We start from the raw sequence: 14,136 nt of genomic DNA on the forward strand, positions 1-14,136 counted from the left end.
GGTCAACCAATCCTTCACAGAGACAATCCATGTGCAATATTTCCATTCTTCGCCGTTATTTTAGTGTACTGCAGGTTTACACACTGCAGCGCTTGTGCTTTTGTCGGGTGCACCAGCAAACATTTCCCAGCCTTCAAATTGTCTCAAATTCAAGCCGAAACACATGCAATAATGCACTTCAGTAAGAGGCCCGCTCACACCAAAGACGATAACTATTATAAAACTATTATGAAAATATCATCCTCTTTTTTTCCAGGTAATGAATGATCAAATCATTTACAGCCAATCAGAATCCACTTGAGTTTAAAGAGCTCACGCTTTTAAAGCCGCAAACAACATAACTGCGCGTGCGCTTATAATAAACCGAACATGTGTGGATGCTAATATAGTTATCCTTATAGTTATTTGTCTTGGTGTGAACAGGCCTTTAGGGGAAATTGATCATTATAATGCAGATAAAACATACAATAGAATAGCTTAAAGAAACCAACACCGGGGGCCTTCGCCGTGGTTAAATACACAAGCGTTGCGTTTGGCTTCATATTTCTCGTAAGAGTCTTTGCATCGGGATTCTATTAAAGCTGCTTTTCTGTTATGGTTCGATTAAGAGGTTTGACCTCCCGGTCGTTCATTTTGCGGTGGGACTGATGTGTACAATATATGGCTACTATTTCGTCCTTGAGGTACAGGGCGTTGATCGATACCATGAAAATCTGCACGACAAAGTTGATAAAGCTAAAATCGAGTATGTGTAGGCGTCAATAACGTGTGCGGTATAAATATACGGGTTCTCATCGGTTTGTGCGTCTAACCTTGATCTACACATCAGCTCGGCTCTCTAGAGGGTCGTATTGCATGGATTTTGCAAGGATATCTCTCCATGCAAGGGGAAAGAAGCTTGCCAGTCACTACAAAGTCCTTGAGTCTGTGGGTTTCCCTCAAGGGTTCTCCTCTAAACGGTTGGCAGAGCCATTGTTTGTCTCCGCCGGCTTCTCGCCGTCCTTCTCCGTGTCGTCCCGCGAGGTTTGGGTGGAGAAGGGGTCTGGCGTGTGTTGCCTGAGGTCGGGGCTGAGGAGAGGCAGGTGAGGGAGGAGCGGGCTCTCTTTTAATCGAGCGGACAGTTCTTTAGCGCTACAGGTGGGGGTGTTGGTCTCGTATATGTCGTGAAAGTTGTTGTAGTCGACTTCGTAGAAGCCCTTTTCCAGGGAAAGCACCGGGGTGAAGCGGTAGCCCCACAGCACTTCCGAGTCCAGGTAGGAGCTGCGCGCCTGACACGTCATGCCTGGATACATGGAGGGAAATATGGGCGCAGACACGCAGACATGCAGGTACATACAAAGACACATGAACACGGTTATGTACACACACACACACACACACAGAGGAAAGACAAAGGGGAGAGAGGGAGAGAAAGAAATTATTTATGAGACAGGCTGTCAATGTTTACAATAGCTGTACCGGTCAGATGATATTGGAGTTACACGTTTTTGCGGTGAGATATGGGCCGTATCAGTTCGTGAGCTGCATTTCACATTACGCTGCCATTTTAGAGCCAAGAAACGAAAAGAGCTCCGTAATGTCTATCACATCGCAACATTGCTTTTGCTTTCTGTCTTTCAATCATTTTTTATTTCAATGACACAATGTTCTCTTCTTTCTGTGGTAAAATGACATACTGTGGATATCGAATTCCATCAACGTATTCGCGTGGGGGTAAGATGTGCCACTTTTTACTTGCTTTATGTTGTCTTTTGGGCAACAGGAAATGGTGGTAAGAATAATCAAATTAAATTCATCTCAGTTATATTTCAGGATGTTTGTTAACTTTATTTTTATTGCTTTATTTTTAAAAAGACGCATCCTGAAATATAATTGAAACTTTGCTGCATGGTTTCTGAAAATGCAAATAAAATGCAGCAAAATCAAACTGGGGAATTAGTTATTAGATTTTATTTTTTACCAATGTATTAATTCATTTATAATAAGCAAAAAAAGAATGACATTCCCCTGCGAAATAAAACATAATGCAATACACGTATAGTAAATGAGTCGATGAGTGAGTAGTTTTGCACAGGAGTGCTAATTCTGTCACTAATTCTGGGTTTGTGCCCAAGGGAAGTGAAGTTTGTTTGTAAAGCGGATTGTTTTACATTTCCTTTCCTGAATGGTTTTGGGTGTAACATAATGTAGCATGAGCTGGAAGCCAAAGGCATAACAGTGATCAAACGGCATATTTCATTTACTATTTGGTGCAGTGTGTGTCTTCAGTTACGATGATTTGAAAACAGCTTGAAACAGAATTGTTGGCCCATATCACTAAGTTTTCATGTAAACCTGAGTTAATGTGCTGTGTGCTTCCCACTTCCACATCCATCACGTCCATTTTCATACACAGAAGACAGGATGCAAAACACAAAAAACAAAACCTCAAGATGATCATTATCTTTTGACGTGACCTCATACACACCCTCTAAAACAGCTAGAGGATAAAAGGAAATTCCCTAAATTTGTATGCATGTCTCACCTCAGCAATTTATGTTTTGCCTTAATGGGATCAAAAACTCAAAATCATGCAGTACTTTTAGTGTAGACCTGTAATCACGGAAAAAGTCCAAGTTGTTAATCACTGCATTTATGTTTTTGCAAAACATTAAGAATAATACTAGACTAAAACCTCATGATTATAGGTGTAATACTCAGTGATGTCATATATTATAGATACAACTGTAATTAAAGATTATAGAGAATTAAACCACGACAGCATATAAACCCAACAGTGTCACAATCTACGTCAGTGGTTCTCAACTGGTGCGTCAAAACCCCAAAAAGGGTTGCAAGCCCGTCACTGAAGGGAGAGGATCACTGAATGCTAATGAGATTAGCAATTAATAATATAATCATGCATTGGCATCTGAAAAGGTACTTTTAAAAGATTCATCTCTATGATCTACAAGTACATTTTTACCTACTTTTGCATAAACAAACTTAGTACTGTGCTGGGTCGCCCCTTGATGTAAAATCTGCCCCCTGAAGCAAAACCAATTGAAAACCACTGATCTACAATGTTGCATTGATTGAAACATAAATGAACGTAACGCTCTGAGAGTCCCTGACTCCCCCTGCCTTTACTTCACATGTTTTAGAGCGACACGAGTGTGTGGGAGTGTGTGTAACTCATTTAGCATTGTAGTTTACTCTCTTTTTCTCTGTGCGTGTTTGAGTGAAAGACATGGAGAGGGTGTGTTGATCTCAGTAACCTAGCAAAGGCCGGTTTCATGCATGAAGATGCTTTTCAAATCTATAAATAAAGGCACAGCACCTCAAGGCCAGGAGTTCCTATGCCTATTTGTGGAGAACAACGGTGACACTGAAAGCTACTGACACATATGAGTGCTATCATTTCTCCTCTGATAAGAAGCACCAATATAGGAGCTGCTGTTGTCTTTGCCATTTTCATCATTTCGCTTTAACGTACTACATTATGAATTATATTATAAATCTGTGTGCATGGATTAGTACACATGATATCAAATGCCATGTAACTCACCTGGGTAATTAAACAAATCTGTAAACAAATATTGGTTAAGCACTTAGCACTTATCTTATGGTTCATAGACATGAGAAGTGAAAACCACCGAGGACGCCAGAATTCTCCACAGGTTTGTCTGAGCTTTAAATGAAAATCCAGCACTAATAGTCAGCGTTAAAATTTAAACTGTTCAAGCACACATCAATAACCTTTAAACTGCCTCCGCAGTTCCTCCCTTAATCAACACACCACCTCATAAAGCCAGCCTTTAAAAATCTATATTAGTTATAGAACATTAATTCAAAGCAAGTTCTTTTCTGTGGGTTTGAGACTCATTAATAGCAAAATGAATGGAAAGTTAATGGGTTCTACTTAAAACACAGAGAGGCCTATCTCAATGCCATCGGACATGTTTAGTAGATGCTGGTTGGTTATGAGCACTCAATGGGCTGCTGTGTTTTAGGCATTTATTATGCTGATGAGAAGACAAGCATCCAAAACCCGATTGATTTTAAATCCATATGGTTAGACATTTGTGATCTGCTTATAAACTTTCAGTGTTAATTGTACTGCATAATAGCCAGCCCAGAAGCAATACCAATGATCAACTTTAAATGCCCTATGTAGGTATCAAGTACTAATATGTAGCGCTCCTTACACAAAGCACACCAGAGTTTGGCTTAAAGATGTTGCTAAAATATCATATCAAGCACATGTGGTAGAACAGTCAGATTGAAATATTTGCTTTTTGCTGAAGAATTGTTTTGATAATCAACATTTCATTGCAATGCTTTTGTCTTCTCAGCAAATAATGTGTGCAATGCTTGGAAAAGAAAGCATCTTAAGGCTCAATCCCAATTCACCCCTTGCCCCTCCGTTTTGCGCGTTCACGTCAAGGGGTAGGGTGTCCCGATTCTTGTTGAGATCGAGGTTAGGGCTGAGGGGTAGGGCTACATAGCCCTCGAAACTGAGATTTTTCAGAGGCTACGAGAAAGTTCGCAGAATACATCGCGAATCACCGGCGAGATGGCTTCGCAAACGGTTAAACATTTAAATTTAGCGCCAGATGACACCACCGTGCACTTTGTTTACTCTTATAATAATAATATAGTCATTTAAATTAAGAAATTGTATAATAAATTACCTTTCCGAAACAGAAAAGACATACATTTCGAGGAAGGAACGTTATAAGCATCATGTTTCCTCAAAGTTAAGAGCAGCAAAAGTCAAGATTGTCAGTCGTTGTCATGGAGAAATCCTGTAAAAACTCTGTAACGGCAGAGCCATCGCCGACGACTGATGACGTTTCGGGTTCATGAAGGGTTGTTCCATTTCGTAGGGTAATATTTTAACCCCTTGGCCCTTGTAACTCTGTTTTAAGGGCCAAGGGGTACACTCGAAAACAAGGGGTAGGGGCAAGGGGTGAATTGGGATTGAGCCTAAGAGGTAGCATAATCAAAGTTAGCAAATTAAGCTTTAAAGGATTAGTTCACTCCAGAATAAAAAAAATCCTGATTATTTACTCTCCCCACATCATCCAAGATGTTCATGTCTTTCTTTCTTCAGTCGAAAAGAAATAAAGGTTTTTGAGAGAAACATTCAAGGATTTTTCTCCATATGGTGACTTCAATGGGGTCCAACGGGTCGAAGGTCCAGATGTGAGTTTCAGTGCAGCTTCAAAGTCTCGACACGATCCAGCCGAGGAGTAAGAGTCTGATCTAGACAAACCATCACTTATTTTCTAAAAAAAAAACATTTATATACTTTTTAATGACAACTTAACTTACACTAGCACAGTGATGCGCCACACATTACATAATCACGTTGAAAGGTCACGCGTGACGTAGGCAGAAGTACAGACCTAGTGTTTACAAAGCCAACGTGCAAAGACCAAGTCAAACGCCCTTTACAAAAGAATTTAAAAATAAACAAAAAGGTAAACCAAAGATGTCAGACGATTTTGAAGTTGGACTAGAAAATGAGATGGAGTTACATTTTCCGCTTATGTCACGTTACCGCCTGACCTTTCCAACGTGATTACGTAATGTGTGGCGCATCACAGCTAGTGCAAGACGAGCATTTGTGGTTGAAAAGTATATATGATTTTATTAGAAAATGACCGATGGTTTGTCTAGATAAGACTCTTATTCCTCGGCTGGGATCGTGTCGAGACTTTGAAGCTGCACTGGAACTCACATCTGGACCTTCAATCAGTTAATAACCACTGAAGTCCATTATATGGACAAAAATCCTAGAATGTTTTCCTCAAAAACCTTCATTTCTTTTCGACTGAAGAAAGAAAGACATGAACATCTTGGATGAAATGGGGGTGAGTAAATGATCAGGAAATTTGTATTCTGAAATGAACTAATCCTTTAAACTGCTGCCTATGTAGTCAGCTCACTATAGCTTTTGGAACAGAGTGTCTCAAATATGTTTGGATGTCTTGTTCTGCAGTGTGATGAATCTTTCATTAGGGAAAAGCTGTTGTTCCCGATCGTATCGTTCAGGATCAAGCACATTTCTACAACGAAAACTGCTTATGTAGCAACAATTATATGATGCAAATTACATCTGACTAACCATCATTACAGTCTCGTCACGTTCATGCAAATTGCAAGGAGTACTCGAGAGACTCCCTATAGAACTCCTGACCCTCACTACTGGAAAAATAATAGACTAGACCAAAGCGGCTATCCATCATCTCTGACACATGCCAGGGCTGAATTAAAGCATTGCTAAATTTGACAAATCAGACACCTGGATGTTTGTGACCTTATTACACACACCAGGTCATTAGCTCTCTGTACTGCACATCTAAAGGAAGCCATCATCCCTCATTAGCAATGACTTCGATCTGGTCAGCGAGCCTATTTGTATAGGCTTATCCTGGCCAACAGCACTCTGATCTATACCTGGTGATCTGTCAAAGGCGTAATTTACACAGACTTCAGGAGATCAAAGACATCATAGCACATGGCCATTGACATGCGCTGACGTAGGCACATCTCTACAGTGGAAAGTGGGAAACATTTCATAGTGACAGGAAGGTTGAGGAGACTGCTGATATGTCATATGGCGTCTAGGGCCCAGAGCAAGGTTAGTGTAAGATTAAATTCTTCCCATTAGATCCTTGGATAAATCAATCAATAAGAATTGCATGTTTGTGGAATAAAAACCTCCAAACATGCAAATTTTTGCATTAAGAATGCATGAAATCATACAATGCTTTTCACCTTTTCTTTGCTGAATCCTCATTGGTATTCACTGCAAAACAAGCAAAAAATTGGATGCCTTCACGGGGAAGCATGTATAATAAATTGGATTTAGATTAGCAGTGTAAGTTCTTTTTGGACAAAGGCCCAATAAGTAATTTGAATTGCAAACATTCACCTGATATATCTGATAAACCATGGGAAATGTTTCAGCCTGGGAATGAATCTGCAATTAGACAATACAGGCCTCTTTATTCCCCAAACAGCCCCAAGAATAAAGAAATCTTCTCAAATCAATATTGCACACAGTGTTCTGCAAGGTTAACCAAGTAGCTGAGAATGAGATCTCTAGATAAATCCATCCACTTTCATATATTCAGATGGCATATGTTTGCTGCTAAAGCCCAGGTATTAAACTGGTATTGCTTAACCTAGTACAGACTGTTCCTAAATAATATTACATTGATTGCGTTAAGCAGACTATGACACATTTTTTAAGTAATGGAAAAATTAGATGGCCCTGAAAATTGAACAAACTGTCTCAGGACTGCTACAGTACCTCCCCATTAATAGCATTATTAATAATCAATCTGAATGCCACAACACCCTGGGCTCTTTGTTGTGTAGTGTGTTTTAGGCTACGTGCAACACTGCAAGCCTTAATGCTCAGTCCTGATTTATTGTTCAGATCCGATTTTTTTGTTTGTTTGTTTGGCTGTTCACATTATCTTTTAAATGTGGCCAATATCAGATTCGAGTGTTAATTGGTTACGGTCGTGAACTGAACCGCATGAACAAAAGAACGACAACGGCACGCAGCACACTGTCAAACGGAAGTAAATATGGAGGTAACTGAAGTCAGCATTTACGTGTTTATTTATAAGGTTATGTGCCGCAGAAGCCAGCGAATTTGTGCGCAGGCGATCCCAAGGCGTCATAACCGTAACCCTACCCCAGACCTAAACCTACCCATAACAGTGCGTGTTATATTGACGCTAAAGGATGCCATGTGCGTAAGATTTCGACGAAATGTCATATGGCGTCACCTATATGACGCCAAAGGATGAGAATGTGTTGGTATAACAGCTCACCATCCCATCAGCGCAGAATTGTGACAAATGTCGATCTAGAGTGACGTAAAAGTTGCATGAATTCCGATATGACTGAGGTCGCATTGCAAAACATCCGACCTACATCTGATTTAGGACCCAACCCGATCTCATGAAATGCGTCTCTATAGCATGCGTTGTATTTATCGTGCAATTTATACACGAAAAATAGTTTTTTTTACGTGCATATGATATGCATTGTAAACACCTTGGGTAGGATTAATGGTGTGGGGTATAAAGTGTATAAATTACACGCCATAAAGTGCAAAACTGCGTATCATATGCACGTAAAAAGTAATTTTCACGTACAAATTGCACGATAAATACAATGCGTGCTACAGCATAGAGAGCATATTTCATGAGATCATGCTGTAAGACCACATATAGAAGTGGCCCAAATCAGAATCGAAAAGATCATATTCCACAAGTTTTGCGCTGTTCTCACTGTTATAAAAAAAAAAAATCAGATCTGAGCAAAAAAATCAGATTTGGGCCACTTTTGCCTGCAGTCTGAATGTAGCCTACTGATGTCTTAAGGTATAATACTGTGCTCTCAAAGACATTTTAAAAGCAGTTTCCTCATTGAACTGCCTGACCGTTATTGAGTTTCACTGACCTAAGAACTGGAACAATGTTAATTAAAATGAAGAGTGGAAAAAGCAACTTTTTTTTGCTCCAATAAGCTTTACAAAGGATCCCCTCCAGCAGAGTGGAACATACCCGGAGTACTTTCATCACCTTTCACCTCTTTCCAGCCTGGACAGGTTTGCAAGGACATGGCTAGCCAGACAACAAGAGGCTCTCAGACCCAACCCAACTCATGTGTCGGAAACACAGCATCAATATCAAAACATTTATCTTCTTGTCAGTTTTTAAATGTTATTTCGTGTAGTCAGCATACTTATGGAAGGGATGACTCAGCACTGTCAGCAAATGAATAATGCCGGAGCAGTTTTGTATATTTAAATGACTGACCTTTAAGTTCCTCGCTTGCCACAAAAAAATAATAATGGAAAATTCATTGAGGTCAACTGCAGAGCTTGGCAGTTAATGCACAACTTGCTCCTTGAAGCCATTCCAAATGACTGATAGTATAGAGGGGGTTAATGCAAAGCTTTATTTCTGTCATTTCTAACTCATGGAGACTATGACACTTACAGGTCAAGAGTTGAATTGCTTGATGTCAAGGAGAACATACCTGTAGCTTCGACCATGCCCTCCAAGATGACGACAATCTCAAACTCTTCCTTTTCTATCTGAGCCCGGGACATCTCCCAGAAAGGACTCTTCTCATTGATCTCGTGTGAGATAATGAGAGGCGACACCAGGAAGAGGCGATCGTCTCCTGTGTCAAAGCCAATGTTGATGTCCGTCTGGTTGAGCGGAATGAACTCGCCCTCCTTGGTCTGCTGCGAACGAATAAGTTTGGCACGGATTGACGCTTCCACAATGTGGGAATTCCTCAGGTCACCCACTCTAAACATCAGGCACATCTTGTTGTCCCTCACAGATATCACGGCCTTGTGGGAGAACATCAGCGTCTCTGCTCGGTTCTTGGGTTGCGAGATCTTTACGAACATGCAGCCCACCATCATGGCGTTGACAATGGACCCCAAGATGGCCTGTATCAGTAGAAGTATGATCCCTTCTGGGCACTTCTCCGTGATGACACGGTAGCCGTAGCCAATGGTGGTCTCAGTTTCAATGGAAAAGAGGAAAGCCGAGACAAAGCTGTTGAGGTTTTCCACACATGGGGTCCAGCCCTCCTCATCGCCGTGTAGGAGATCTCCTCGTATGAGCGCGATAAGCCACCACAAAAACCCAAAGAAGAGCCAGTTGACCACATAGACCAAGGTGAAAATAAAGAAACTGAGGCGCCAACGTAAGTCAACCAGTGTTGTGAAGAGGTCGCTGAGATAGCGATATGTCTCTTGAACGTTTCCATGATGGACATTGCACTTGCCGTCTTTCTGTACATAGCGCTGGCGGGGTTTCTTAACAGGATCTGAGATGAGGTGGGTGCGATCCGTAGGGATTTGTGATTCCCTCAGGTGCTTGGGGAGTTTCTTCACCTGCTGTAAGAGAGAGAAAAAGTAACAAATTCATTCTTGGGTAACAGGATCAATGTGACATAGAAATCTTTGCTGAGCTTTTCCTTCCAGAGTAAGCAACTGATTCAAAATAATGATGATGATGATGATGATAAAACGGCTACAATATCAGCAAGTCTGAACCTGTAGACCTATATTAAGCATCACTGTTAGGGAGTTCTAGGGAGACCATTGGTTTGTTGAGGAATAATACATGCAGGATGTGATGCTTCCAACACGTCATATGGTGTTGCAATCTAGTCCCACCAGAATCATCTACGTAGCATATTTTGCATGCCAGGTCAACATGGCTCCCATCTGCCTCAGCCTATCTCTTCACTGAGCTGCTATAAGCCAGGCAATGACAGCCATGGATCACATAGTTGCCAACATCAAGCAGAGGTACGTTCCCGCTGTTCCTTCCTAACAACGTAAGTGCTCTGATCTTTGCTACTGTCATGACATTTTCACAGTACGTCTCGGCACATACGGCACATGCAGATTACTGCAACATTGTAAAAGCACTGGTGGCTTTTTCTTTTTTCTAGTGCTGCTCTTTTCATCCCCATGACTCTCTTTTGCTCTCTATCTTTGGCCCCAGTCCATTTTTTTAATTTTTTGTTCTATGACAGCTCAATGGGACACTTCCCCCATTGCCTTCCTCTTCCCTATGGGACACTGGCAAGCCCAGATAAGAATCCTTGCCTCCCTCCCAATTCAACAGCACAGTGTCCTCCACATGAGACAAGGACGCTTTGGCACATTGTCTCTCCATTTGTTGAAGATTGTACTTGTTTGTTAATTGAAATGTGGAATCATGTTAAGCTGGTGGCAGCCAATTATACTGTAGGCAAGCCTTAAAGTGCTTATGAAAAAGACTGGCACAAACAGAGACCTCATGCTGCACAAACACCTGCGGCCCTCCATTTTCTGTAAAACAAAGCCAGATCTTGGGCAAAAAATAAAAAAAATATATAAAACAGACACTTTTTGTAAACATCGCAAAATAAATATCTACAACAAGAGCCAATTTTTAGTATTTGGTGTGCCTCCAACTTTGTACTTCAAGATAGAGAGATATTACATTCAGTATTCATTTTAAAGTCATAAATGAACTATGCATTAATTATATAGATTATATGATAAATATAAAAATATGCATTAATTATTATACATTTAAACAAATTATTTAAATTCATAACAATATCCACACAACATACAGAACTTTATAAAAATATAAAATATGTATATATTTAGATTATTACACAGATAATGTGTAACCAGCTATTTTATTTAATAGCCATAACATAGTATAATGACCATGCAATGGCCTGACAATTATAATGTAAGAACAGCACACAATGCAGATTGTTGACAACTGTTGCCTGGATTTTATAGTTAATTACGTCCTTGACCCATTATTTAGTTCCCAGTGTTTTTCAGCCTCCCACATTATTAATAAAAAAATAAAACGTATTCGAAGGCCAAGGTCTTTTGATTTATTAATGATTCAAATATACTGAAAACGTAAATACATAAACATTCCTCTTATTTTGATTGTATAATATGCATAGTTGTATGGTTTGCGTGCATGTAGGCTGGGTGATCTACTACAGTAGATGCTCATTTTACACCACTACTGAAGCTGCCAGTGATATTGGGGCCGGCTGACCTCTCTCGGAGTCACTCCTATCTCCATGTCGTGGTCCATGTGGACGCGAGAATCTCCTGCCATCCTCAGCTTCGACTGCAAACCTGAAACAGAGAGAGATAACTCAAAAGAATAAAACAACACAATTGCCCATGCTTATTGCTTAGTAAATAACCATGCACACTATGCTTTTAAACACGTTTCCTTGTGTGTAACACTTTTAATTAGGGGAAAACAATATTGAGTAGACCTTAATGAATAGTCAATGATCCTAGGGATTTACTAGTCTGAGCATGGGCTAAGCCTCGATACATTAGCATTATTGCTTTTGGATGGACAAATGTCATTACATGGATTATTGTGTCCTATGGAAACATGGAATGGTTGGTTTTAGGATTACCACTGTTTACAGATTCACATGAGCAAACAAGGATCATTCAAAATCAGCGTTAATCTGATCAGCTAATATCTCACTCACTGTCTCACCCTCTCTCAATTAGGTGAGTAAACAGATTTATCATGTCAAACACCTCGGGAAAAGCTGTTCGACCATGGCTGTTTGACTCTCTAATGGGCAAACAGAATAACTTAACCTGACTGCTTAAATGTGACGTGACTGTAAGACGCACACACACGGACACCTTTGGGAGAACATCTCCGATGGTTACTTGAAGGATTAAATCAAAGCTCACAAGGGAGATGTACTTTCTGAGTGTGTGGATTGAGTTTAATTTGTGCCTAAAACAGACTGGCAGTCTCAGCTGTTCCCTGCTCCCTAAAGACTGACTGCATCAGCACCGTCACGCCATGAAAGCTGCTGCTGTCTCCATCATCCAGTCAAGCTCTCCGTCATACTAACACACAGAAGTTACGCCAACCTGGGTGAGCACCTCTGTGTATATACTCCTCGCTCCTGGCAGCTCGCTATCTCCATTCGGACACTTTTACTGTTCACCTGTCAAATCTATTGAGCTACTCTCTGAGCTGATACGGCCTGAGCAGAAAGTGCTGCTGTAGTGTAGGACAAAAAGATGATATCCTGAATCCTTTTGATGAATCTTTATTTAAATGAGCTATTTTATTGAGACTTTTCTGTAGTTAGAAGATCTGAACAGTAAAATAAAATAAAATAAAATAAAATAAAATAAAATAAAATAAAATAAAATAAAATAAAATAAAATAAAATTAAATTAAATTAAATTAAATTAAATTAATTTAAATAATCTGGACATAATTAATAAACAAACTAAAATAAACTAAAATAAACTAAAATGAAATAAATAAATAAATAAATAAATAAATATGTAAATAAATATATAAATAAATAAATAAAATAGTTTACGCAAATGGAGTGTCTATGATGCACCATGATTTTGCCAAGTAAGACATGTTCCTGGATCAACATATTTTGTTGATCCTGGAACAACATTTCTGTCCGAAAATGTATTCCTAATACATCCCCACCCCTAAACCCAACCCTACCACAACTTATCCCTAACATCAGTGGGATGTTCAACCCGATCTCACGACCAATTCGTCCGAATTTGACGAGTGATTAAAAGATGGCTAATTCGTAACAATTCGTACGACCTCACTCGTACGAATTAGTCCGATTTTTGCTAAAACGTACATATTTGACGAGTTGCCCAATTCGTATGAATTCGTACGAATGACCTACCCCTGACCCCGCCCCTAAACCTACCCATCACGTGGGTTTAGACAAATCGTACAAATTCGTACGAGTGAGGTCGTACGAATTTGTACGAATTAGCCATCTTTTAATCACTCGTCAAATTCGGACGAATTGGTCGTGAGATAGCGTTGGGATGTTACACTGATGTAGAAGCATCTAACCCTGGTTGTAAGCCAAAACTTGACATAAACGATTGTAATGTTCATTTATTCATTCTTTTCATTCTATTTTTTTTATTTTTTTTATTTTTAATCTTGTTCCAGGATCAACAAAGAGGTCCAACAGAAATCAAGTTCAACACGCCTTAACTTAGGTGTGTCCGACCCTGCTCCTGTCCTGCGAAGTTTGGACACCCCTGCCTACGTTCACTAGGTTTTTACGTTTCATCTAACTGTATTGTTTTGTTTCCATTAACAGGTCAATGTTATGGAAAACTGGATTTCTGTTAGTTTAACTTCTAGTTCAGATGTTATGACATGGTGCATTAAGCAATCATTCAGCTCCAGATCCTGGTCACTCCCACACTGCACCTGTGCTCCCGTCGCTAATATCACGCAGCTTCGTCTATGCTAATCGCTTGCATAAGGTGACAAATGACAGCAAAAAATTGATCCCCGACAGCATATCTGCAAGTCATGCCAGTCATGTTCACTCACTAAGGGATCTGAAAGCTGTTTAGGATATTAGTTAAGTAATGGCATAGATATTTTCTTCTGAAACACAGAGTAAAAAAGGAAGCGAGTGAGAACCAGAGAGAGAGAGATAATGCTCTCTATTTAGGGGGATATTTTTCAAATCCCCCATCGCTTAAAAAAAAAAAAAGACCTTAAAATAGGTATTGATCATCTA

General features: G+C 39.9%; 1 protein-coding gene across 1 annotated transcript in view; it reads right to left on the reverse strand.

Annotated features, from left to right (window-relative positions):
- Window positions 1–485: 485 nt before the first annotated feature.
- kcnj5 (potassium inwardly rectifying channel subfamily J member 5) overlaps window positions 486–14,136 on the reverse strand; it is a 55,137-nt gene continuing 41,486 nt past the window's right edge. Inside the window, exons 2-4 of the mRNA XM_056234254.1 lie at window positions 11,616–11,698; window positions 9,052–9,928; window positions 486–1,282 (exon numbers count right to left, since the gene is read on the reverse strand). Coding sequence (XP_056090229.1) covers window positions 939–1,282; window positions 9,052–9,928; window positions 11,616–11,678 — 1,284 coding nt within the window. The 5' untranslated portion in view covers window positions 11,679–11,698 and the 3' untranslated portion in view covers window positions 486–938. The remainder of the gene's footprint in view (window positions 1,283–9,051; window positions 9,929–11,615; window positions 11,699–14,136) is intronic.

Source organism: Rhinichthys klamathensis, unplaced genomic scaffold (genome assembly GCF_029890125.1).
Source record: "Rhinichthys klamathensis goyatoka isolate OS25496 unplaced genomic scaffold, OSU_Roscu_1.1 h1tg000391l_1, whole genome shotgun sequence".
Lineage (NCBI taxonomy): Eukaryota > Metazoa > Chordata > Actinopteri > Cypriniformes > Leuciscidae > Rhinichthys > Rhinichthys klamathensis.